The sequence below is a fragment of the Rhineura floridana genome, chromosome 7 (assembly GCF_030035675.1).
Source record: "Rhineura floridana isolate rRhiFlo1 chromosome 7, rRhiFlo1.hap2, whole genome shotgun sequence".
In the NCBI taxonomy this organism is placed as follows: Eukaryota; Metazoa; Chordata; class Lepidosauria; order Squamata; family Rhineuridae; genus Rhineura; species Rhineura floridana.
In genome coordinates, this window is record NC_084486.1 from 5,871,543 (window position 1) to 5,897,174 (window position 25,632).

Genomic DNA, 25,632 nt, shown 5'->3' on the forward strand with positions numbered 1-25,632 from the left:
AAAACCTCTTGGAGGCCGGGCCTGGCAACCAAGAGGTCTACTGTATCTATAAAAGTTGTGCCTAGGAATTACCACCAAAAACTGGGGAAAGATGTGAGAAATCTTTTTTTAAAAAGCAACATTTTCAGCCTTAAATGCCTAGACTCTAGTTTCCAACACTATGGAATATTTATTGATTGATTAAGAGGATTTATATCCTGCCCTGCTGTTAAAAACAGAGCTCAGCACAGCTTACAAATATAATAAAAACAATAAAAATACACAATCAATATAAAAACATAATAAAAACACAAAATAGCAACAAACATAAAGTAAGTCAGGGCAGCAGTATTGTGCTGCCTCCGCAGGGTTAGAATTGTATAGAGAGATACTCCTTCTGTTGTGTTAAATAAGGCATTTATTAGGTTAGAGTTATGGAACTCTAGAGGGCTGTCTCTATGCTCCCTTAGCCTCACAGTAACTTCCTGTCAGGTGGCATCACCTGGAAAAAACTAAAGCTGGGGCACTCCCAGGCGTTTAAAGGACTCGGGCCCTTGGCGTGGCACGAATTTACATTTTTGTTGTTGTTCCTTTGCCCGTAGTGTTTCGTGTGCAGTCTCATAGATCTGCACCCAAACTACACAGTCCGGGGAGGAGAAAAACGACACTGCCTCTTTAAGGCGTCGGAGCCCTACGGCACCTACGCAGCGGCTTCAAAGAGGACAGGAAGCCCAAGAAGATACTGGGCGTTCTAGGTTGGAACGTTGAAGCGCAAGCTGCGCGCTCCCATTGGTCGCCCATGCGGGGCGTTTGGGGTTTGGCTTCGGCCGACGTTACGTCGCTCCGGGGGACGTCGGATGCCGGCTGGAGACCGCGGTCCTGTAAGCTGCTGCAGGAGCGGCCTCTCCGGCTCCCGTATGGAGCGAACTCGGTTCCAAGGGTTATTCTGCTGGAAGAATAATAATTATTTTTTTAAGGGCGGGGGAAAGACTCTTGATTTATTTTTAACCTTTGAGAGGGAGGAACGTCTCCATCGGGCGAAGGTGAACTCTGTTAATTAAAAAAAAAAGTTTAGGGTCCTGGTCCTCTTAAAGGCTAGTATGTTTCTCATAAAGAGGTGCCGGGGCGTAGCCTCCCAAAGGGGTTTGAACACCTTTGGTCCTTTTTGGATGATTGGGGGGATGGACCTAAGGAGAATAACAACCAGCAGAATCCCGTGACACCTTTTTAATAGGTGGGCAGCATCCCTCAAGATGCCACAGGACGGTGTGGCTGCGTGCACTCCATTTAGAAGACACCCCCCCAAAAAAGAAGCCTAGGAATTGTAGTTTGTTGAGGGTGCTGAGAATTGTAGCTCCTTGAGGGGTAAACTAGAGTTCCCAGGGTTCTTTTGGGGTGGGGAGGGGATGTGCTTTTGAATGTATGGTGTATATGTAGCTGTAGCCCCCTTAGGAAATGTGGCGCCCCCCCAGACGCTCTTGCACTCCAACCCCCGTGGGCATACTGCTAGCATACTGGCTAATGGTCTTCCATGAATTTATTTCAAAAGTAATCGAAGTTGTGGCCATCATTACTTCCTATTGAAGCACATTCCATAGTTTAACTTTTGTGCGGTGTGAAGAACTTTATTTTGTCCTGAAGCTCCAACTTTCAGTTTCATTCGATATCCCTGAGTTCTAGTGTTATGACAGAAAGGGAAAAACACTTCTCTGTCCGCTTTTTCCACACCGTGCATGAAGCTTTAGAGATGTCATTAATAGTTTTGCAGGTTAACATGGTAGAATTCTGGCCTGATTTCTAAAATTCCTTTCACACTGCAGTATCTGTTGTGTTAAGGAACTGTGCCTTTTTCGGGCGATATACCAGCATTTTGCACAAATATTTTTCACACTGCTGCAAGAAACAACATCTTGCTTTCATCCCTCATCCATTACACACATAATTCACTGTGTGAGTTAGTGTCTGGTGTGTGGGAAAAGGAGGAAGGAGAAGCAGCTACCCATGCCTACACCAGAATAATGGTATAATTTTTGTTAGGCAAAAAAATATGACACAAATCTGAAGGGTGGGAACATGTTGACATGGCCAGGGCCAGCACCCAATGGCAGCCAGTTTGGGCCCTGGCCGAGGGCTCTGCGGCCCACAGGGAAGTAGCACTCGTTAGCATGGGGGAGCCTGCCACAGATTCCAGGGAGGAAGCTTTCAGGCCACCCACCCGTTCACTTGCTCCACCTACCTCTCTGTCCTGTGTTTTGAGGCTGCACATGCTGTGTGCACACGCACAGGGTGACCATCAGCCACGATGACGGCAGAGGCTTTTTAAAGGGGCTGATGCTCCTACCACTATCTTGGTTGATGGCAGGCATGTGCACGCATGTGCGTAGCATACCGTGCATGCGTGCCATCAACCAAGATGGCGGGACATCAGCCCCTTAGAGAAGGCTCCGCTGCCATCTTGGTTGATGGCAACCCTGTGTGCGCACCGTGTGCAGCAAGCAGGAGACAAGCGTCCTCTCTCTCTCTGTAGGTGAAACAGGTGGGAGCTGTATGCTAGAAGCAAGCTGCCCAAGGGCCCAGTCATGCCTGATGTCAGCCCTGGACATGACTATCATGGAAGAGGCTGCAGCTAGTGCAAAACTCCCCCAATTTTCTGGGGTCCCAAGCTTGCAAATGGATTATTTCTGGTATCATTTATCACAGAAAGGTGCCCTAAACTTCCACTATATTCCACTAATTTCCAGAATTAGCGAAACAAACAGGCCTGGGGCCAGTGTGGCATATTGGTTAAAGTGTTGAACTACGACCTGGGAGACCAGGGTTCCAATCCCCACACAGCCATGAAGCTCACTGGGTGACCTTGTCACTGCCTCTGAGCCTCAGAGGAAGGTGAAGTGGAAAAGGCAATGAATCGACTTCAAGGCAATCCATTTCCATTTTGGGTCCAGTGAGCAGCCAGGTCAGGTATGGACTGGGTGCCCCTGTAGCTCAGAAGAGCCCCTCCTAAATCGATTATTCATATTGCCACAAGATAATTCTAACATGAAGGCTATTGTGGCAAGGATAGATGTGCACCACCTTGGTGTTTTAAAGCAGGACACAAGGGTGGCGTGCTCTCCATGCCATCAGGTTTAGACTCAGATACATCCTTTCAGTTGCAACTCTTGTGCAATTGCCAGGCAAACATACTACATACTTGTTTATGAACAACCCAAGCTGGAATATAGTCCTTGAGCTCTCTTTTTCTCTCCCAGGAAACACAGAACCAGCTTCCTGGTCAGTGAGAGGGGCATGACAGGATTTATAGAAAGATGCAAGAGATGGCTGTTGTCTATACTCGAGCGGATCGGTAGGAATGGTAAAAGCCACATTGATTCCTCTAGTCTGATCCAAGCCTTTTTTGTTCTCACTATTATGAAGCCAAGTTGTCGCAGCTGAAATGCTGTGTAGCAAAAATTGTGAACCAAAATATTTGTGTGGTAGATAACAATTTATCTTTGGTTTATACATTTCCTGTAGAAATACAACAGAGGATTTCCGACTCCTAATATAATCAGAAACTCTTCATTGCTTAATGACATCTCCCATGCCACTCACATTCAATAGTGCTAAAAACTCAGTCATATATATTACATGTTCGGTTCGGTATAGTATATTCTACCACAGGATGGTATTAAACCATCCCACCCAAATTATTTCTGTACGATCCCATGTATTTCCATATAGAGATGAAATGTGGCTCTTTAATCTCCAAATAACTCAACTCTTTCCCCATTTCCCCTGTGCTTAACTAAAGACAGAGAGAACCACCCTGCTTACAGGTGTTGCAGCCCTGTTTTTAGTTGGCTGAATCTACTAGGTTTGATGCCACTTCTAAGTGTACTATAAACCTAACCAAATTTAATTATAACGTTTTTATCTTAGCCGAACTAGTTGCTTCCGCTAACCCTATTCTGTTGCAAATAACACAGCGATAACCTTTTGTGCCATAATATCCTTGTCCCTTAATGACATTGACTTCAATAATGTGTCTGCAGAGTTGTTGAAAGCACCAAAGGTGCAGAAGACAGAGATGGGGCAGAACACACTCTCTCTGTCTCTCTCTCTAACCAAACCAAACCCTTGCGGGTGATATGAAATTCAAATGATATAATAATTCAAAAACTGCAGCTTTATCCAGCCAGCATGCATGTGTAAGTATGGAATTTACTTAAACAGACATTTTGGTATTAACAATGCTGTCCATGTAGTTTTGGAGAATTTGAGTCCCTGGTTTTGTTTTCTAGCTTTGGCCAGTCTCACCAAGCCTGGTGGCCCCTAAATGTTTGTATCTTTTATTTTTACTCCTCTGCAGATTGTACCTGAAAATTAGAAACAATAACAACAATTAGGGTTTCTAACTAGAGATGAACAAATCTGTAAGCTTTCATTTTCTCTCAGATTCTCATTTTTCAAGTTTTAAATTTAAATTTTATACAAGCAGCCCAAGCAGCTATAAACACCCTTAAAGAGCTACAGAGTTTCAAACTGCTAAATATCAGTACTATTGAAAACAAAAAATTAAGTTTTATTATTTGGTCTCAGAATCAGCAGTTATCATTGAGAAAGCAAAGAAACTTTTTTGAATTTAGTTTGGTCATAATGCAATGGACATTATTTTCTGTTAAAAGGAAATGTTTTATAAATACTTTCTCTTAAATTTCCATAAGAAAAAAAATGAACAAACGCCACCTTCCCCCACTTCACCCCAAAAGGACATGTCTGTAACTATATCACCAGTGTGCACAATTAGCAGCTAATGAGACCATTCATAGCAATGGCTAATGTCCTAAACATAGCTAATGTGTCAATGAGACCCATCCATGTCAAGATCAATAAGGAATATTTGCAATATAATGGGTGGACTCGTTAATGGGATACCTTAACAAAAGCTGTAGCTGTTTTATTTTTTGAACAGAGCCAGGACTTCTTGGTTTTGGTCAGATTTTTTCTCTCTCTCACTAGTCGGAGAGAGAGTCAGAGAGATATGTAGGAGTCAGCTTGGAATACAACAGCTTATATTCAGACTTTATTTACAAAGAAGAGGCATTCCATGAAAGTGAAAGGGCTACATGATCAACATTATATTTAGCAGAGCTTGGAAGCTTACTTTAAAAAAGTAATAAATTAGAGTTACGATTACATGGCCCCAAAAAGTAGTAATTACCGTTACAATTGCAATTGCTCTGAAAGTAACCGATTACTTTACTTTTCCTCAAAAGTAATTGCTACAATTACATTTTAGTTACTTTAAAAAAATTGCCTACAAGGTGCTGGCCTTGGCATCTAAGTAGCCTAAAACAAAATTAAAAATAAGCACACACCACACAGAGGTTAGTAGAATAATTTTTTTTATCCGTAAGATTAACAGAATGGCATAACAGAATATCACATCCCCTCACCCCACCCCCAGCAATGATGATACCCCAACACACATATTGTTTGTATATATATATTGCCTCCAGTTCTTTTCTCCTTCCACTCCTGTCAATGTTTAAACAATTGTTTTCTCCACGCTGTCTCGCTCTCCACCTCCTCCCTTGTCGCCTCCTAAGCACCCATTGAGCATGAAGGAGGAACGACGCTGCACAGAAGCCCAATCTGAAGCGCATGATTTTTATTCACAAATCAGAGGAGCAGAAGACCTCCCCTGCTCCCCCCCAAGTAATGCACAAAAGTAATGCTGGAAACATTACAATTACTCCTCAAAAGTAATTAAGTTGCTACTCGTTCTCTTACCAGCAAAATGTAATGAAGTTACCCACTCGTTACTCAAAAAAGTAATAAATTACAAGTAATTCGTTACTTGTAACTAGTTACTTCCAAGCTCTGATATTTAGATTATGCATGAGAGGTCCCCTGGTACTACCTGCAGCCACATTCTGCTACTTTCATCCCCTCATATTGGTATTTCAGAGTGGGGGTCCCAGCATCATCATTATAAAGCATGGAAATTGCTTCTAGCTTAGTGGGAACACAACAGGCTTTGGCAGCTTTCTTGGGATTCTTGTAGTGCACCAGTGTCTGGACGATAGCATGTTTGGTTGGGGTGACATTATCAGTCAAAGGAAAGAAGCAACCCCCTTTGCACTCAAATGCCTCATAATCTGGGGGTGCAATGATCCAATTCCAGCCAATTTCTTTGAAATTCACACGGAGAGAAGTTCTACGACAGTGGTTGTTCTCAATACTGCGTTTGCTTCTGAAGGACAAATGATGGGTTCCATTGACCAACAAAACTTTTCGTTTATGAATAGTATTGTTCTTTACTAAGTTCTTAAACATAGCCTCCTGTTCATGCGCAGTCATTTCCTGACGGTCCCTGTGGTTCTCCTTGATTCTGTTATGATTATCATTGGAAAACACGATCAGCAAGGGCAAATGGTGCGAATCAGGTGTTATGCTGATCTTCAGCTTCCCACAGGCAAGATCACTTTGAATGTGGTTTTCCACAGTCATCTCCAGCTGGCTAGCAGTCCTTGTTTTTTCTGCCTTGATCCACCTTTTCACAGTGCCAGACACATCAAATATCAGCCAGCCACATTCATGGATTTCTTTGGAGACTAGAAAGGATTTGACGCTTTTTGGCTTCTCCCAGTGATTTCCTTCAAGACCACCATCATAAATGAGCATGTTTCCTTGAAGGGGAGAGAAACACTCTGCCGCCTTCTGACAAACAGTGTGGATTCTAAGCTCAGCTCTGGTGACTTCTTCATGCCATGGGATGGAGGCATTGAAAAGCAACATGTATTTTTGAAAGGAATCCATCTCCAATTTATTTATTTATTTATTTTTATTTATTTATTAAATTTTTATACCGCCCCATAGCCGAAGCTCTCTGGGCGGTTCACAACATCAAAATATGAACATACAATTTAAAACCACACATTAATCAATTTAAAACATAACTCATTAAATTTCCAAATAAACCTATACTAAACTAAAATACTGAAATACTAAAAATACTAAAATGCTAAATGCTACAATACTGAAATGCTAAAATGCTAGAATGCCTGGGAGAAGAGGTAGGTCTTAACCTGGCGCCGAAAAGACAACAATGTTGGTGCCAGGCGTACCTCATCAGGGAGATTGTTCCATAATTTGGGGGCCACCACTGAGAAGGCCCTTTTTCTTGTTACCATCCTCCGGGCTTCCCTCTGCGTAGGCACCCGGAGAAGGGCCTTCGATGTTGAGCGCAGTGTACGGGTAGGTTCATATCGGGAGAGGTGTTCCATCAAGTATCATGGTCCCAAGCCGTGTAAGGTTAAAACTAGCACCTTGAATCGAGCCCGGAAACATATAGGCAGCCAATGCAAGCGGGCCAGAACTGGTGTTATATGTTCGGACCGCCTGGTCCGTGTTAACAATCTGGCCGCTGCATTTTGCACAAGCTGCAGTTTCCGAACCATCTTCAAAGGCAGCCCCACGTAGAGCGCATTGCAGTAATCTAGTCTAGAGGTTACCAGAGTGTGGACAACTGAAGCAAGGTTGTCCCTGTCCAGATAGGGGCGTAGCTGGGCCACCAACCGAAGTTGGTAGAAAGCATTCCGTGCCACCGAGGCTACTTGAGCCTCAAGTGATAGGGATGGTTCTAAAAGTACTCCCAAGCTACAAACCTGTTCCTTCAGGGGGAGTGCAACCCCATCCAGGACAGGTTGAGCATCCACCATCTGGTCAGAAGAACCACCCACTAACAGCATCTCAGTCTTGTCTGGATTGAGCCTCAGTTTGTTAGCTCTCATCCAGTCCATTGTCGCAGCCAGGCATCGGTTCAACACATTGACAGCCTCACCTGAAAAAGATGAAAAGGAGAAGTAGAGCTGCATGTCATCAGCATACTGGTGGCAACGCACTCCAAAACTCCTGATGACCGCACTGACCCCTGCGGAACTCCATACTGGAGGGTCCAGGGTATCGAGCAATGCTCCCCAAGCACTACCTTCTGGAGACGACCTGCCAAGTAGGAGCAAAACCACTGCCACGCAGTACCTCCAACTCCCAGCTCAGCGAGCCTCCCCAGGAGGATACCATGGTCGATGGTATCAAAAGCCGCTGAGAGATCAAGGAGAATCAACAGAGTTACACTCCCCCTGTCTCTCTCCCGACAAACGTCATCGTACAGGGCGACCAAGGCTGTCTCCGTGCCAAAACCAGGCCTGAAACCCGATTGAAATGGATCCAGATAATCAGTTTCATCCAAGAGTGTCTGGAGCTGGTCCGCAACCACTCGTTCTAGGACTTTGCCCAGAAATGGAACATTTGCTACCGGCCTATAGTTATTAACAATTTCTGGGTCCAGTGAAGATTTCTTCAGAAGCGGTCTCACTACCGCCTCTTTCAGGCAGTTAGGGACCACTCCCTCTCGCAATGAGGCGTTAATCACTTCCCTGGCCCAGCCAGCAGTTCCATCCCTGCTAGCTTTTATTAGCCAAGAGGGGCAAGGATCCAGCACAGAAGTGGTTGCACGCACCTGTCCAAGCACCTTGTCAACGTCCTCGAGCTGCACCAACTGAAACTCATCCAAAAAATCAGGACAAAGCTGTGTTCTGGAGACCTCATATGATTCAACTGCTGTAACATTGGAGTCCAAGTCCTGGCGGATGCAACAGATTTTATCTTGGAAGTGCCTAGCAAATTCATTACAGCGAGCCTTAGTTGGTTCTACCATGTCGCTAGGGCCAGAATGTAATAGCCCTCTGACAATTTTAAAGAGCTCCGCTGGGCGGCAGATAGATGCTTTAATAGAGGTAGCAAAGTAACACTTTTTTGCCGCCCTCACTGCCTCTAGATACAACTTGGTATAGGCACTTACGAGTGCATAATTGCATCCATCAGGAGTCCGTCTCCATCTGCACTCAAGCCGTCTCCTATATTGTTTCATCGCTCTTAGCTCTGGAGTGTGCCATGGAGCCGTATGAGCTCTACACAGGAGAGGGCGCACAGGAGCGATCATGTCAACTGCCCGGGTCATTTCTGTATTCCACAGTTCAACCAGGGTTTCGACAGGAGCGCCAGCCCTATCAGCCGGAAAACTCCCCAGAGACCTTTGAAAACCATCCGGATTCATTAGTCTCCGAGGGCGGACCATCTTAATGGGTCCCCCACCCTTGCAGAAGGGAGAAGCCGTTGTAAGTCTAAACTTCAACAAGCGGTGATCTGTCCATGACAAAGGGACTGATGTAAGATTCCCCACATTCAGATCACCATCTCCATGTCCAGTTGTGAAAAACAAGTCTAGAGTATGCCCTGCTACATGTGTTGGGACAGCCCCATGGTTGTCATGGCGGCCATGAAGTCCTGAGCCGCCCCAGATAAGGTGGCCTCAGCATGAACGTTGACATCCCCTAGCACCAACAGTCTAGGAGATCCCAACAATATATCCAAGACCACTTCTGTCAGCTCAGTTAGGGAGTCCGTTTGGCAGCGGGGTGGGCAGTACACCAACAGAATCCCCAATCTGTCCCCTTGACCCAACACGAGGTGCAAACACTCTAGACCAGTAGTCACATGGATAGGATGCTTGGAGAGGGAGATAGAACTCTTATAGACTACAGCGACTCCCCCTCCCCGGCCCTCAGGTCTACCCTGATGCTGAACCAAGTATCCAGGCGGACACAGTTGGGAGAGACTGATTCCTCCCTGCTCACCCACCCAGGTCTCAGTTATACATGCCAGATCGGCCGCCTCATCCACAATTAAATCGTGGATGAGGGAGATCTTATTATGTACCGATCTGGCATTTAAAATTAGCATCCGGAGATCTGAGAGCTGGCTGATAGGACAACCAGCATACTTGTTGATGCGGGGAGGACCGGAACAAGACACAGTCGTTAGTTGCCTGGGTCGAGTTCCCCTCGAAGAGAGAGAGGCAATATCTATAGGAGCAAATTGATAAACATTGTTACCATAGCGTTCTATTATTTAGGGTGTGGAGATATGAAACTGAATATTGAGGAGTAGGTCTTAATCTTGCAACTTCAGTAACTGATGGATGCCTGTTGTTTTTGTTAGAGTGCTTATGTAAAACAAAGTAGTGACACATAGTCTGCCCACAGACCAAGGAAGGGAAATGGTGTGGGCCTCCCAACATTTCATAGATGAAAATAGGGATGGTGGTAACACCGCTGTGATCACAGTAAGGCTTAATATCTGAGCCTCCATCTATTGTTGTGGAAGCGCAGCACAAGAATTACAGTTAAAATAAACTTTCTGGAACAAGCTTGTGAAACTTGAACTGACCTGACTCACAGAGCAAGCTGAAAGGTTGAGGGCATGATGAAAAGGAAGAATTTAAGAACACTTAGGTTTCAACTTCCAATCCAAGCTGGAGAAGAATTTTGGGGTGAAACGCTGCTTACTCCGTAATGCAGCTGAGCGTTAGGAGTGGCACACATTTGTATTCTGAGCCAAGCGCATACAAACTTCAGTGATAGCTCCACTGGAAGAGCAGAAGAGCAAGAAAAGCCTTATCTAGGGATTCCCCCTCATGTATTCCCCAATGTGTGATGGGGAAAACACACAGAGTTTGTGAGAAACTTCCACGAATAGAGTCAGTTCCCCACTGCATATGTCCCTTCTGTTTTCCCCAGCATTATTGTCTTTCCTACTGAATCATGTCCTCTCATTATGTGTCCCAAGTATGATAACCTCAGTTTCATCATTTTATCTTCTAATGATAGTTCTGGTTCATTTGTTCTAACACCCAGTTATTTGTCTTTTTCCCAGTCCATGGTACCTGCAAAGCTCTTTTCCAACACCATATTTCAAATGAGCTGATTTTTCTTATCCACTTTTTTCACTGTCCAACTTTTGCATCCATACATAGAGATGTGGAATACCATGGTGTGAATGATCCTGACTTTAGTGTTGAGTGATACATCTTTGCATTTGAGGACCTTTTCTAGTTCTCTCATAGCTGCCCTCCCCAGTCCTAGCCTTCTTCTGATTTCTTGACTATTGTCTCCATTTTGGTTAATGTCTGTGGCAAGGTATTAATAATGCTTGACAAGTTCAGTGTCCTCATTGTCATCTTTAAACATAAATAAATGATCAGAAACCAAGGAAATTATCATTTTTGAGGAATAATTTTTCAGTACACCATCCATACACAGCAAATACATAGAGGCACTTTCTACTAAAGTTTCTATTGGTTTCTGTGGCCTACTACTAAAATCAGCCAGATAGTGAATTCCCAGCAATGATCAAAGGGTAATATCCAAAAGGATGTCTTGCTGCCTTTTAATTCAAGTTTTCCTTTTCATGACATTGTTCTCTTTAGAGATCCTCAGTCCTTGGCTGCCAACCCTTCTCCCAGCTACCCTGACCAGCTTTTCCAGTCTTTATGTGAACATACTTTAGGCAACATGGGAAAGGACTGATCCAATTTCACTTCTAGTTAATATAGTAACTATATACCCCTTTAGTTGTACTGATTGATGGTTCTTAGGTGAGATAAGTGGTGTAGAAATTCACCTTGGGTGTGTCACACATGTTGATGACATAGTTCACATATGCTGGAGACCTGGATGGTCACGTTTGGTTAGTTGGCAGCCTCTGCGCACACATAGCAAGGCCTTGTATACCTGCTGAGGGACACCACCATGCTTCACTGAGGTTTGCCACAGTTGCATATGGTAAACCCAAAGTCTCAGTGCATGTCCAGCACAGCCTAGTGCTGCAGCAATATTTTCCAGAATAGTAGAGAGATAACTGGACCTGCTGGTGTACTGTACCATTTGCTCTAGGATTTAACTGCCTTTGGTTTGTATTTGGTTTCTGATTACTCATAAAAGGAGCTCACCTACAGAAGCAATGAAGCAAATGTACTGCCAATGATAGAGCTGCTTCTGTTGATATGAGCTGGCCCCCTTATTAATTTCACACAGATGTTTCCATTGGTGTAGGCCAACCTCAGCACAGCATTCATGTGTTTCTCTTTCTCTCTGTTTACAAACTACCAGAATATTCTTAAAGATGCTCTAAGCTGAATGCAGAGTGAAGAGACAGAACAAAGTACACTGGCAGAAAAGAACACATCTGTAGCTCTCGGATCATTTCACTTTCACTGTCTCGGGTGCTGTTAATACCACTGGGAAGTCTCTCTTATTTTTAAACTGACTTAAACAGCTACATATTGTAGGGATGTTTGTTCATTTGGGATTCCTTTACAGGGAACATGCTGTAAACTGTCTGAGGCCCCATTGCTTTTCAGCTCATGCCCTTTCTACCTATGTAAACCCATCACTCTAAAAATTATCTTAGACTAAAGACTAAGGGTGATATCCTGCAAACAGGCTGCTTCAATCTAGTTCAAATTGATGGGGTATAAGAAACTGCAAGCAGAACTACAACCTAAATTAGATCGTCTTTACATACAGAGTTGGGGTTGCTTTCAGGTTGTAATCCTATTATGCTGGAAAGTTGTGTGAATCAAACCATGTTCTCCAGTTTTGCTTTTTTTTTTTTTTGCACAAATGTTGGGGGTTGACGGGGAGGCTCTCTGTAGACCTTTCTTTGTAGCTGGTTTCCACCATTAATGCCATGTTTCTCCTCTTTCCACAATCTGCCATTTTTTTCTTTTTCATTCATTCTCAATTACCCTAAGCAATCAGGGATCACATACACTGTGATGATGAAATTAAACTACATAGGTTGATCAAATTTCCCTGTTTGTTGGCATCACTTAGAATGAATGCAGCCTAATTAGAATAAAGGCAGTTCTCTCTACACAGCTCATTTGAGTGATCTTACCAATCCTTAGAAAAAATCCTTTTTTAAAAAATGCTGATGACTTTTGTTTAGTCCTTTTGATGCAGTCTTAGTGGAAAAGACATACACAGATACATCCACCTGTATGGTTGTGATAATAACTCTCCAGAACTATGGGATTGCTGCACAGGCCAGCAGCTCTCATAGTATTGGGTATGTACATAAAGGTTTTCTGGTTCATTTAGGGTGAATTATACTCCACTGACTTCTAATGGCATTTTTCTTAATTCACTGAGAAAATAGCTCTGCTTCTGTACATAGGGAAAAAAATAGATGTGGAAGAAATGGTGCACCTTCTGTTTTACTGCTGGACAGTCAAAATAACTTATTAGATAGTATTGAAGGCAAATATATGCTCAAGGCCCTGCATAATATCAGTGTAGGTGTGATAATGCTATATGTGCTACTATCAAATGACTCTCCAGCTTTGAGCTGAGCTAGGGGAAATATTGTGGTACTTTTTCTTTGTTTAGGAGCATGATGCTATTGAATCATGCAAATCCATACAAGGTATTACAGCACCGAGAAGGCAAAGGGTTTGTGAATATGTTTGTGAATATGTAACAAAGCTACAAAAGATAAGTCAATAATAACATTAAAAGGGGGGGAAGTATTGTATAGATGCCTTTCCTGAAAGGCATACAGGTTGCAATAGTGGCCTGGGAAGATGTTTCAGAAAGTTAAATGGATGGGAAACAAGAGTTGTTGGGTTATGAGATGTCTTAAGAATTTATATAATGTATCGAAGCAAGGCAGGGTGCTATCCACTTGTCCATTTTGTCTACAACTTTCTGCAAATAACAAAATGCTTCCACTTTATACTGTGTAAGATTTTTGTATTGTGTGCACCTCTGTATCATCAGCAATGTCTGGAATGATATCTATCAGTTGATGATGGATATGTAGCAAAAAATATATATAATCCAACCTTTTTGTAGCCCTAATGGATTTTAAAATTGCAATAAAATCGCTAAATTAGCTACAGACTGTCATGATAAATTATGAAGATAATTCTGTACAGTACAAAATAAGGTATGCAGGTAAAAAGTTAGGAGTGGTAGGGCTACTAATACCACTCCCAACTTTTTACCTGCATACCTTATTTTTTACTGGGTTTCTTTATTTGGGAATTTGGGGTTTATAAGATCAGTAAGGTCTTAGCCTCCTTGTACCATTGCTGAGTTGCCCATTTGATTATTTCCTTAACACTTTGTCAATGCTACATCAGCTGTGTCTCTCTTGTTAATTGTTTTGAACACACATCAAATTTCCAAGTTTAGTACTTATTATTTAACATGCACCGACACCTTGATTACATCACTTCCACCCAGGTGAGGTGAGGGGAAGAAAGACATGCCCCTTTTTGCTCACCTTCCACAAGTAGCTGCTCACCTTCCAGCTATTTAGTTTCTGTAGCAACATTCTGTCCTAGCTTTCATTACAAAGACCTGGCCAGGACTATTACTTAACAAAGAAACTGGCTTAACATTTTAGCAGTCCCCTTTTCTGCAGAATTCAATCAGCTGTAAAATCACAGGGTTGAAGAGGTAGTATATGGAAATCAGGCAGGGTCATAAAACAAACAAGATACAAGGAGTGCTATATTAAGGGGAAACAGGCCCTACAGCTCACAAAAGTGACTCCTGCAGTTGATAAGTTATGAGAGGGTAGGCAGGTGAAGAACTTCTGAGACAGTTAAATCAAAAAAGCAGTTGTCAGCAAAGTGCAGCACCATAGTGCATCACTCTTCAATAAAGCTAAACTATTTCTTTATTATTCTTCTGCAAGATTGGGCAAAAGCCAAGTGCATAAGATTCAAAGTGTGAGTTATGCTTCGAACTAGACTCTCTGCCAGTCATGCATGAATGCATATGCAGAGATGTTACATCAAGATCTGATAGTTAGCTGGGAGTCGACAGGGTGGGTCCATGGTGTGATTAATGCTTCACTAGAGGAGGTACCATCTGCCATAAAGAGGTGGTGGTATCTCCTCTCCTTAAGAAGACCTCCTTGCCCCAGAAGAGTTAAACAACTATCGCCAAATGGCAAATATCCCCTTTTGGGGCAAGGTACTCAAGAAGGTTGTGGCAGTCCAGCTTCAAGCATGCTTGGAAGAAACTGATTATTTGGCTCCATCCCAGTCTGGCTTCAAGCCTGGCCTTGAAACTGACTTGGTCACCCTGGGTGATGACATTTGTCAAGAAAGAGATAAAGGGAGTGTCACCCTGCCCATTCTTCTTGGTCTCCCAGTGGCTTTTGATACTGTTGACCATGGTATACTTCTGGAGCATCTCAGAGCTGCTTCCAAAAAGTAGTAATGGGACATCTGTTTGACATCATGAGATCTATTCTGTGGTGTTCCACAGGGTTCCATCTTGTCCCCCTTGCTATTTAACACCTATATGAGGTCACTGGGAGCTATTATTATCTGTTTGTTCTGTTTGAATTGGGAAAGAAAGTTGAGGTGCTGGACTGGTGCTTAGAGGTGGTGATGCGCTGCATTGTGGGCAAATAAATTGAGATGGAATCCTGAAAAGACAGAGCAGTTGTATCTCTAGAGTTCTCATGTTCAGAAGGTGGGGAGGATGTTCTGGATGGGGTTGCACTTCCTTGGAGTATACAATATTGTCACTGGAGGCTCAGGTGGCCTCAGTGGATAGGAGTACCTTTTTCCAGCTCTGTCTGGTTCACTCGGTTCGGCCCCTTTTGGACAGAGATGACTTGGCCACAGTACTTCACCCTGTGGTAACTTCCAGATTAAATTATTGCAATGCACTGTATGTGGAACTACTCTTGAAGACAATGCAGAAACTTCAACTGGTCCAAAATGCAGCAGTCAGATTACTGGCTAGGGTTCCTCTTAGTTTTAGTTTTAAAAGCTGCTATTTAAAACAGCTACATTGGTTGCCAGTTTGTTTCCGAGCCCAGTTCAAGGTGCTCATACTTGTATTTTAAAGCCTTAAACAATTTTTGTCCCAATTATCTGAAAGAATGCCTCCTACAGACCCTCTCAGGGGTTGAGAGCAGCAGAGGGAGCCTTTTTGGTAGTTCCGCCATCCTCAGAAGCTTGGGGAGTAGCCTGGGAGAGGGCCTTCTCTGTGGCAACCCCTAAGTTGTGGAACTCCCTCCCTACCAAGGTGCATCTGGCAATGCTGTACCTTGAGAAATGTATTTTTAGGACCCATCCTATTTTGGGATTTTAGGTTGTTTTAAATTGTTTTTAATGTTGTCTTTTAAAATTATTGTAACCCACCCTTGGACCTTTGGGTGAAGGGCAGGTAATAAATGATGAGGATAATTTCACTGTTATTGCTGCTAAAGGCAGAGATGAGCCAATGAAGGCATGATCTTATGCCACCACAATACTTGCTTTGCCAATAGCGACCCAGAGTAGTTTGTATTTCTATATGGTTAACTAGCCCTTCAAATCTCCTCCTTGTCTTTATGCTAGAGTGGATCCCAACACATTGGGCAAAAATACTGCAATAACAATTCTGTCAAGAATTTTTGAGGCAAGGTTTGAACTAGTAACGCTGTGTTTCCCTTAGCAAGAGTGACTAAGGGAGTGTCTCTCAATATGTGAGGGACGCTGTGCTAGGGAGCCAAGACAAGTTGTACCTTCCTCTCAGAGTACGTTGTGTGAATGAGTACCAGCCTACGATTGGCTAGGTTGGTGATTGCCTTCTACCTTTCTGGATAATTCTCAGTAGAACAGAAACAGGACTTCTGATGGCAGCTTCTCTTTTCATTTCACTGCATTTTACTTTGGTCTATGTAACCCTACCTTGCTTTCTTTGTTTTTTGTGCTCTTTGCTGTCCCATCTAATCAAGCTGATCAGATTCCCTTGGATACTCCAAGCCTTGGTCTGACTGAGTAACAGTCATCACAAGACAAAATCTCACCATGACTGACAAATCAAACCTTTGGTGCTGGAAATGAAAAGAACCTGCCTTTCTGGAGAGCAAAACCTCTAAGATTGGGATGTCCAGCCAATAAGGTTGAATGCAGTCAGTCTGGATTGTTTATACCAATTTGTCTGCCATGCCCATTGTGTATCTGCCTTGCATTATTTGCATTTTCTTTCTGCCACCCCCCCCAGTTACAATTTGCTTTTATTCTGAGGAGACAACAAGAGGGAGCCAGAGATTTGTATTCACACCCAAACTGCTCAGCTAAAGTCCCTTTGTAGGGCGAGACATGTAGAAGAGGAGCTGGCACCCAAATCTTCTACTGAGATAGAAAAGAGAGGAGCAAGTCTGAAGCCCAGCGAGGTGATTTGATGCTGGATCTGCTGCCCTATCACTCCATTTGATTCTGCCTGTGAAGGTACCTGGTATGTGCTTGCACAAAAGGGGCTGTGGAGTAACAAAGGTAAGGCTTTTGTAAATACTTTTTCCTCAGCATCCACCAAGAGAATTAAAAAATATGATTCTACTCCTTGTAGCTATTTTTTGTTGTTGTCTGATTAGAAAGCAGCTGCTTCTGATCTCCTGAAATCAACATTTAGATGTTGATGGGTGGGGTGGGGAGATGTCAGAAAAATTAACTCACTTCATGTTAAATTATACCCCTGGATAATTCTAAAATTATCTGGATATTTGTTTAAAGTGGTTTTAGCCCACTTGTCAGTTAAAAATCTCTCCTGAAGTGGCTTATAACAAATCAGTAAGACTGACAGAAGTGATGGGTTTCTTGGAAATTCCCTGTGTGGCAATTCCTTCATCACTAAACAGAATGAGTACCCTGATATCAGTCAGAGGAAAGCTAAGAATAATGAAAGTCCAGCTACCATAACCATAATGCATTTCAATATAAATGCAAGTTTATATTTTCTGCTGCAGCAGAATGAGGGGCACACAGGTGCAGCTCGCAGAGCACACACAGTTATGTATGTGATTGCTGGCAGATTTTTTTAAAGGTGGTTTTAGGTGGAGGAAAAGAGAGCATTTTCTTGATTCATATATGCTTCAGAATGGTGACACCTCAGTCTTTTATGTGGCCCTGGGTGAGGAATATAATGTATGCTATTGAATGCATACTGATCCTAGACATAGGCATGGTTCTCCTTATGTCTTTCCTAAGGGATTTTATGAAATGAATGCAGTGAAAGCATTCAAAGATTTTAACATATTTTTATCCTTGTGCCTTCAGCATTTTCTGAAGTCCAGCCTTAGGAGTGTTTCCCCTTCTAGATATCACATTGGTGGCATCACTCTAAAATGTAGACATCTTTTTCTCTTGCACTCAACACAAATCTTTAAGACTTGCTTTTGGTGTTTTTAATTGTATGGCTAGCAGCAAGAATACTGGCCCTGAATAATCAAGGATTCATATTTAATGAAAACATTCGTATTTGAATATTTCCTGAAAGATAATACGTATTAGGTAATTGTAGGGAAAGGATATCTTAAGATATACTTAAGAAGGAAAGAGTATTCAGACAGCATAGCCCACTGGTGATTTGTGAGTATGATTTGACTTCTTTAAGCCACAAGATGTTCTAAAGGAACACACATTTGCTCAAACCCCGTGAAATACATGGAAACATGAACTTGAAAAACAACTGCACTCTAATACCAGCTATGCGGATAGAAATGGAACGAACCATCTTAACACTGTGCCCCCAACTCCCAATTCACAGTCCAGTGAGATATCTTGGTCAATGATATTAAAAGCCTCTGAGAGGTCCAAAAGAATCAAAATGGTTGTACTCCCCCAGTCCTTCTCCTGGCATACTTCATCCATCAGGGTTACCAAGGCAGTTTCTGTGCCAAAACTAAGCCTGAAACCCAAGTGAAATGTCTGGAAAATCAATTTTGTACTCATAAGAAAAAGTCCAGAGAGTCTACCTCTTTTAGTATAAAGACTGCCGTTTCTTGATATGTCTGTTTTCCATTTTTCAGGGAATCTGTGTGATTTGCCTGAAGATGAGATAAACCTGAGCAACAGCTGGTTTTTGTAATTGCAGAGATGGGGAATCAGCCATTGGTGTGCTTTCTTCTCAGTAGGCCTTGGTGCAACCTGATACATGTATGACATCTAAAAGAGTCTAATTTGAATGTCTGCTATCTCTTCCCACATTCTTCCATAAGACTCTAACAAAGGTGGGGGAACTTTTGGTCCTCCAGATGTTGCTGAATTACAACTCCCATCATCTCTGGCCCTTGGCCATGCTTGCTGGGACTTATGGGAGTTGTAGGTCAACAAGGACCTAGTGCTGTACCTCATCAATAGGAACAAAAATCACAGGAAATTTTGCAAATGGGAAGCCTTGCTTTAGTACATAGATTTGGTAGGAAACTAATCTAACAGTAATGTTAAATATTACAAGAAAATGGAAATTAGCTGTGCATACAGTTAAATATTAGTATCCAAATCCAAATTCAGTAGGTTCTGGTTAAATTAATGTTGCAACCTGGTTAAAGAAATTTTAGTCAGTCCTCAGATTTGTAGACAATTAGATTGCAATCATATACACAGCTACCTGGGAAGAATCCCCATTAAACTCAATGGGGTGTGCTTCTGAGGATTCATAGGATAACACTGTTATGTATTGATTAAATTTACATATTAATGAATCATTCAAATGTAGCATTTTGATTAAAATAATTTTAAAGATTGTTCTGAAAGGTTTTTACAGCATAACAATTATGAAAGTAAACAAAAATAAAATTGAGAGCATAGCTTTAAACATTTGTCATTCATTCATTAAGTTACCTTTCATTCTGCAGCCAAGATTTCAAGTAAAGATTTTTCTTTGTATCCAGAATAAAAATATGTATAATTGTTAGCTTAATAACGTTGCATAGTATTGCAGTGGTTGACAGCAGTGGCCTGCTCTCTGTCCATCTCCCTAAAGTAGGTACTGTTGTTGGATTAGATGGCCTCTCTCTAATTGGAAGATTCTGGTCTGGACAAGAGGAAGATTGCTAAAGTAGTCAAACTAGTTGTAAAGGTTTGGTAAGCAAATTCAATTTGTTAAGCAAATATAGGTAATGATTGCCATGGGAATTAAATGGTTAGCCAAGTATAGGTGATATGTTTTCACGGGAACTAATATATTAAAAGTTAACTGGAGATATCTCTGAATGGAGCGAGCCATGTGGGATTCATTGCTTATCTTGCCCACCCCATCCACCTCTGGCTAGGAATGATGTCATTAAGCTGTCTGTGTATAAGGGAGGGAGCGCAACTGCGGTTTTAAGGCAGACAGCATCAGAGAGCTGAGTCCTGAGGCTCTGAAAGCTTAAGAGCAATTTATAGTGTTGGCCGTTTATTTGGAGATCTGATGTGTGAGTGGTTGATTTTAGATACTTTTGGAGTGAAGTTGTATCTCCACCTACCTGTATGCACAACCTATGTGTTCGTAATTGAACCAAATATTACAAAACACCAATACCCCCCCTTGTGACCTCATTCCAAAGAAACTAACCTGGAACTTCTCAAGTATGAATAGCTTTGTTAGTTTAGATAGTAAACCCTCAAGGTTGTGTCCAATGAAGAACTACATGAATGTTCTGTCAATGCAACGATTTCTGCTTGTGCAATGGACTGTTCTCCCTCTCTCCTCCCCTCATATGTCCCATAGATCTGTTCTAGGGGTTCCCCAAACCTCTGGAGCAGACTTGAAGAGGGTGAGGGGCACATGCCGTGTGAGGAAAAGGGAGGAAAGCCCACTGCACAAGCAGAAATCCTTGCACATTAGTTGAATATCACCCTCAGTATTTCAGCCTCTTCCTGAGTGTCCAGCAAGAACAGTTTCCCCTTCTCTCCACCCCCCAATAAGATGTTAAATGCTGAGAATGCTACAGCTGCCAGAACAGGACCATGGAAACTGTATTTTTTTTTATTCATTACTTTCTATGGTGTGGGTTTTGTGTTCCTTTTGTGGCTTGCATTTGTAAACTTTTCAGAGATATCCAATGTGGTGCCCTCCAGATATTGTCAAACCCATGGCCAGGGATGATAGAGTAATATTCATGCTCTTTTAGGCTGCATGAACAGTATAGTTTCTAAATCGCGTCAAGTATTGGTTCCCCTCTATTTGGCCCTGGTTTTCGCCAGACATAAGTACTCATCTTTTTTTTTATCATTAATTTTATTCAAATTTTCAAACACAAAACAAAACAAAACAAAACAAAAAAGAAACAAATTAAACAATAAAATAAAATGTTGACTTCCGATTTGTCGCAGATCAGTTATAAGTCTATGATATATAACAAACCTGTCTCTTAATATATTACAAAATCACTTTCCTCCAGTAGTTATCTTAATTAATCATCAAATCTCATTAACATCACTTTATTCTTTCCGCAAAAAGTCAAAGAGAGGTTTCCACTCCTTGAGAAATATATCCATCGATTTTTCTCCAAATAAACATGTCAATTAATCCATCTCATCAAATCTGCTAGGTCCAGTAATTTCAATAGCCATTTTTCCATTATCAGTGTTAATTCCATCTTCCAACTTCCATCCTTGCACCCATAATAATCTTGCTGTCATAATCATAGTCATATAGTAAGAGTCTGATGGGAATTTCCTTCATCACAAATATTTCCTTGCCATCAGTTCTGAATGTGTTGCTGAAATATTGTTGTAAAGTCATATCTCTGTTCCTCTTTTTTACGAAATGTACTAGCACATCTCTTGAGAGTTTTTCCATTGTCACATATCTGGAATTAATTCTATAAATTTTCTCTATTTCAAGTTCCATCAAATCATTCCAGTCCAGAAATTCCATCGAAACATTGATAGCTTTATCTCTGATATCTTCATCAATTTCTCCAGGGACAACGCCGAATTCCAAACAGTAATCTTTATCTCCAGGATCCACAAACTCCAAATATTTTTCCAAATATATCTGTTCCAATCTCCAGGACTTGCATCCTCCCTTTAATTTTTGCCATAGTCCAAATCCACATTTGATATATCTGATCCAATCTCCAGAATTTGCTCCTTCCCTTTAATTTCTTTTTCATCTTCTATTGCTTGTTTTCTATCTGCTTCTTTTCTCATATAATCCTTTATTTCTTTCAGCTCCTGTTTCACTTTACCAAATTCAGTTGCCATCTCTTGTCTACTCTGTCCCAGTTCTTGTTTCGTTATCTTAATCTCATCCATTATCTTCTGAAACATATCCAGAGGGGAAAACCCTTCCAGGGGTACATCCAGGGTCTCTGCCACTTCTTTGATTGTCATTCTTAAAGCCGAAGAAAAAACCCTTCTAATTTCCAATATAGCCACAATTCCCAAGCAAAGAGTAATTTGCTTCTTTTTCCAGCAATAAGGGAGTTAATATTCCAGGCCTGTTGACACTGTTCCCAAACATAAAGGCAGTCTATTTCCAACAACAAAAGAGTTAATATTCCAGGCTTATTGACATCATCTGGCCAGCACAGTTCTTATCTCCCTCACGTCCAAGAATGCAAACCAAATTTGGTTCACAGCACCGAACAATTAGTAACATACACGAACAGCAGATTCGTCCAAAGAAAGTAGTCCAAGAAAAAATAGTCCCAAATACATATCAATCAAATAATCATCTAAATTAGAGTTTCTCATCGGATAAGTTGCCCCTCATCCGTTTTAATCTTTATAATTCCAAATTCAGGCCAGCTTTTTGCCATAAAAAATAAAATAAGTTGTTTAGATTTTCTTTCCTCCTCCTTGATTCCTTGTATAAAAAAGAAAAGTGTAACTCACCCAGGTATCTTAGTTGCTGATTCTTAAACAAATCTCTTTTTCTGTAGTAATTTAAGCCAAATGATAAGATTAGACAGAAGAAGGCTCGCCCGTTATAGATTGTTTAAAAAGAAAATAAACGTCTCGCTTTTTTCAGTCCAGCTTGCTGGAAGTCCTAACTCCGTCCTCGGCTGCTAGGTATACTTTCCTTTCCCAGGGGGTTCTTGGTCAATTCCAGCCACTGACAGCCCAACGAAGTTTCTGTGGATAATCTCTTCGGTTCACCCTTGCCTGGGGGAACATTTACACCAGTCAAAGTTTCCTCTTGACTGGTTTTAAACTGAAAAAAGCTTCCTCTGAGACAGAGCTCAGCTCAGAGGCAGCCACAGGCGGAGCAATCCTTCTGGGAAGTCCACACATAAGTACTCATCTTGAGTACTGTATCCAGTTCTGGACACCACACTTTAAGAAGGATGCAGACAAACTGGAACAGGTTCAGAGGAGGGCAACAAGGATGATCAGGGTACTGGAAACAAGGCCTTATGAGGATAGACTGAATGGCATGTTTAGCCTGGAGAAGAGAAGACTGAGGGGAGATATGAAAGCACTCTTCAAGTACATGAAAGGTTGCTACACAGAGGAGGTCCAGGATATCTTCTTGATCATTCCAGAGTGCAGGGCACGGAATAATGGGCTCAAGTTGCAGGAAGCCAGATTTCAACTGAACTGAAGAAAAAACTTTCTGTTAGAGTGGTATGAAAATGGAACCAATTATCTAGGGATGTGGGGAGCTCTCCAACACTGGAGGCATTCAAGAGGCAACTGGACAGTCACCTGCCAGGTATGCATTAATTTGGATTCCTGTATTGAGCAGGGGGTTGGACTCGATGGCCTCATCGGCCCCTTTCAACTTTCTGATTCTATCTATACATGCCTATGTGGAATCTGTTATTTCTGCCAGGAGCTCACAGAAAGTAACATGGATCTTGATTCCCCCATTTCAGAAATTTGGCTGATAGTTTTGTTTCCTCTTTTTTCCAAAATGGTATGATTGAAAGATGGACTACAAAGCATTTAATTATCAAATATATGGTGATTAACTGCTTATCAACACAAGAAAGGTTCATGCTTGAACATGACAATAACTGAGCTGCCAATTAGAGGGAAATGATGCACAGATGGAAGATATTTCTCATGTATACATGATGTAGACCAATGAAGTCTCTCCCAGCTTGTTAAAAAATGTTAGGCAACTTGGGGGAGTGTGTCAAAATATGACTGTACCAGTAAGGTGGGAGAGTGGTACTTAACCCTTTCCCTATAAGCCATTTGTGTACTAAAAATTGTCTTCTGATCTGCTTTTTTTCTGCACAGGGGAAAAAGATATATGGATTTATGGAGTGATTTTGATCAGACAAGTGGCCTGCTGGAAAATAGAACCCCTCTTCCCACTGCAATTGTAAGTCATATTCAGAGCCCCCTGGTCGTATTAAAAGAAACCTTCACTTGAGAAATTAAACTGTCTCTTTTCTTTGCAGATCATCCCAACAACTTGTAATAACATCCCAGGAAGTGCCTAACCATCAACTAACTGCATCTCTTTGGTTTCATAATGAATAGGACCATCACTTTTAACACAATATCTCTGCCTCAAAGCAATTGGAGTTTCCCCTTCCACACCATCTTGCCCTGTAGAAACAGTACAGATATTACTGTGTTTCTAGTCACTTCATATACCTTGGAGACCATTATTGGTGTTCTAGGAAACATGTGCTTCATTGGGATCCTGGCCAGACATAAGGAGAAAGCCATTGTCACTAATGTATTTATCACCAATCTGATTGCCTCAGACTTTGTTATGTGCATATTCTGCCTGCCATTCACCGTTGTCACCGTCCTGTTGAACTACTGGATATTTGGTGAAGCTATGTGTAGAATGACCTCATTCATCCAGTGTACTTCTCTGACTGTGTCCATCCTGTCACTTTTACTCATTGCTTTAGAAAGACACCAGCTCATTATAAATCCAATGGGCTGGAGGCCCAGTCTCTCCCAAGCCTATCTGGGCATTGCAATTGTTTGGATCTTTGCTTCTTTTTTGTCCCTTCCTTTTGTCACTAACTCCACCTTGATAAATTTCTTCTTTGAACAGTTCTATATGACAGATTCTTATGCAAGCAAGGCTATTTGTGTATGCTCATGGCCTACAGAAGAGTATAGGCTCACTTATGCCACTGTATTGCTGCTGCTGCAGTACTGCATCCCTCTTTTCTTTATTGTGGTGTGTTATCTGCATATCTACTTTCGCCTCCAGAAGAGGGAGGCTATGTTTGAAAAGAAGCACAACTACAATTGCCGGGCAATTCACTTGAAGCAGATAAATATCCTGCTGGCATTAATGGTTATTGCCTTTGCGGTCTGCTGGTTGCCACTGCATGTTTTCAACAGCATTGATGACTGGAACTACAAAATAATTCCTCATTGCCTCCATGATTTGATCTTCTCATTGTGCCACCTGGTAGCCATGGCATCTGCCTGTATAAATCCTATAATCTATGGCTTTCTAAACAAGAACTTCAAAAAAGAAGTGAAGGCCCTGATTCTAAACTGCCAGCATCATTCTTCAGCCCAAGAACATGAGATGATGCCTACATCAACCAGGCAAACAGAAGTGTCAAAGGATTCACTGTTAAGCTCTCAGCAGAATCCCATTAGGCCCCTATGATAAACCCTCAGAGACTCGAGGCTTAGACTGCAGCCTGAGAATATCTACCTGAGAATCAATCCCATCAAATGCAATCCATTTTGGGGTGTTATGCTAAAAAGTTAAGGAAATGGAGTTAAAGATGGGGGGTAGAGGGGATCATCACACTTGATCCTCCATCACCACCACCCCATTGCAGTTCTGTCAGCCTCCAATCTGGGAGCCTTCTGTACCTTCAGAGGCTCCCTACACATTTTAGAACCCAGGATTTGGCAAGAAATTGAGCTTATGTTATAGACAAAGCAGACAAGAAAACACCTGTGATCTTGCAGACATCTGTTTTTCTTGTTGCTTCACTATATTTTTAGAAATAATATCAGTGTGGTGTAGTGGTTAAGATGTTGGACCTGGGAGACCAGGGTTCAAATCCCCACGCAGCCATGAAACTCACTGGGTGACCTTG

At 42.0% G+C, this 25,632-nt stretch overlaps 2 protein-coding genes across 8 annotated transcripts; one reads left to right on the forward strand and one right to left on the reverse strand.

Annotated features, from left to right (window-relative positions):
* The first annotated feature begins 709 nt into the window (after positions 1 to 709).
* NPY4R2 (neuropeptide Y receptor Y4-2) lies at positions 710 to 25,247 on the forward strand. 7 transcript variants are annotated; one of them, XM_061634294.1, is made up of 6 exons: positions 710 to 1,022; positions 16,884 to 17,155; positions 18,688 to 18,814; positions 19,644 to 19,744; positions 23,840 to 23,924; positions 24,004 to 25,247. In XM_061634294.1, exon 6 carries the CDS (start codon positions 24,078 to 24,080, stop codon positions 25,188 to 25,190), a length of 1,113 nt encoding a protein of 370 aa, XP_061490278.1. In that variant the 5' UTR covers positions 710 to 1,022; positions 16,884 to 17,155; positions 18,688 to 18,814; positions 19,644 to 19,744; positions 23,840 to 23,924; positions 24,004 to 24,077; the 3' UTR covers positions 25,191 to 25,247. The 7 variants fall into 7 exon arrangements, with proteins under 7 accessions (XP_061490278.1, XP_061490282.1, XP_061490279.1 ...); XM_061634299.1 differs by lacking the exon at positions 710 to 1,022 and having other exon boundaries at positions 16,846 to 17,155; XM_061634298.1 differs by lacking the exons at positions 16,884 to 17,155; positions 18,688 to 18,814; positions 19,644 to 19,744 and adding an exon at positions 3,231 to 3,334 and having other exon boundaries at positions 710 to 1,213.
* On the reverse strand, positions 5,867 to 6,783 carry LOC133388611 (dorsalin-1-like). The gene has a single exon (XM_061634573.1). It carries the CDS (start codon positions 6,781 to 6,783, stop codon positions 5,881 to 5,883), a length of 903 nt encoding a protein of 300 aa, XP_061490557.1. The 3' UTR covers positions 5,867 to 5,880.
* Positions 25,248 to 25,632: the final 385 nt, after the last annotated feature.

What these genes read in the sequence shown, in the direction of transcription:
- NPY4R2 (XM_061634298.1), top strand. Translation starts at nt 24,078, where the DNA reads ATGAATAGGACCATCACTTTTAACACAATATCTCTGCCTCAAAGCAAT.
- LOC133388611 (XM_061634573.1), bottom strand. Translation starts at nt 6,783, where the DNA reads ATGGATTCCTTTCAAAAATACATGTTGCTTTTCAATGCCTCCATCCCA.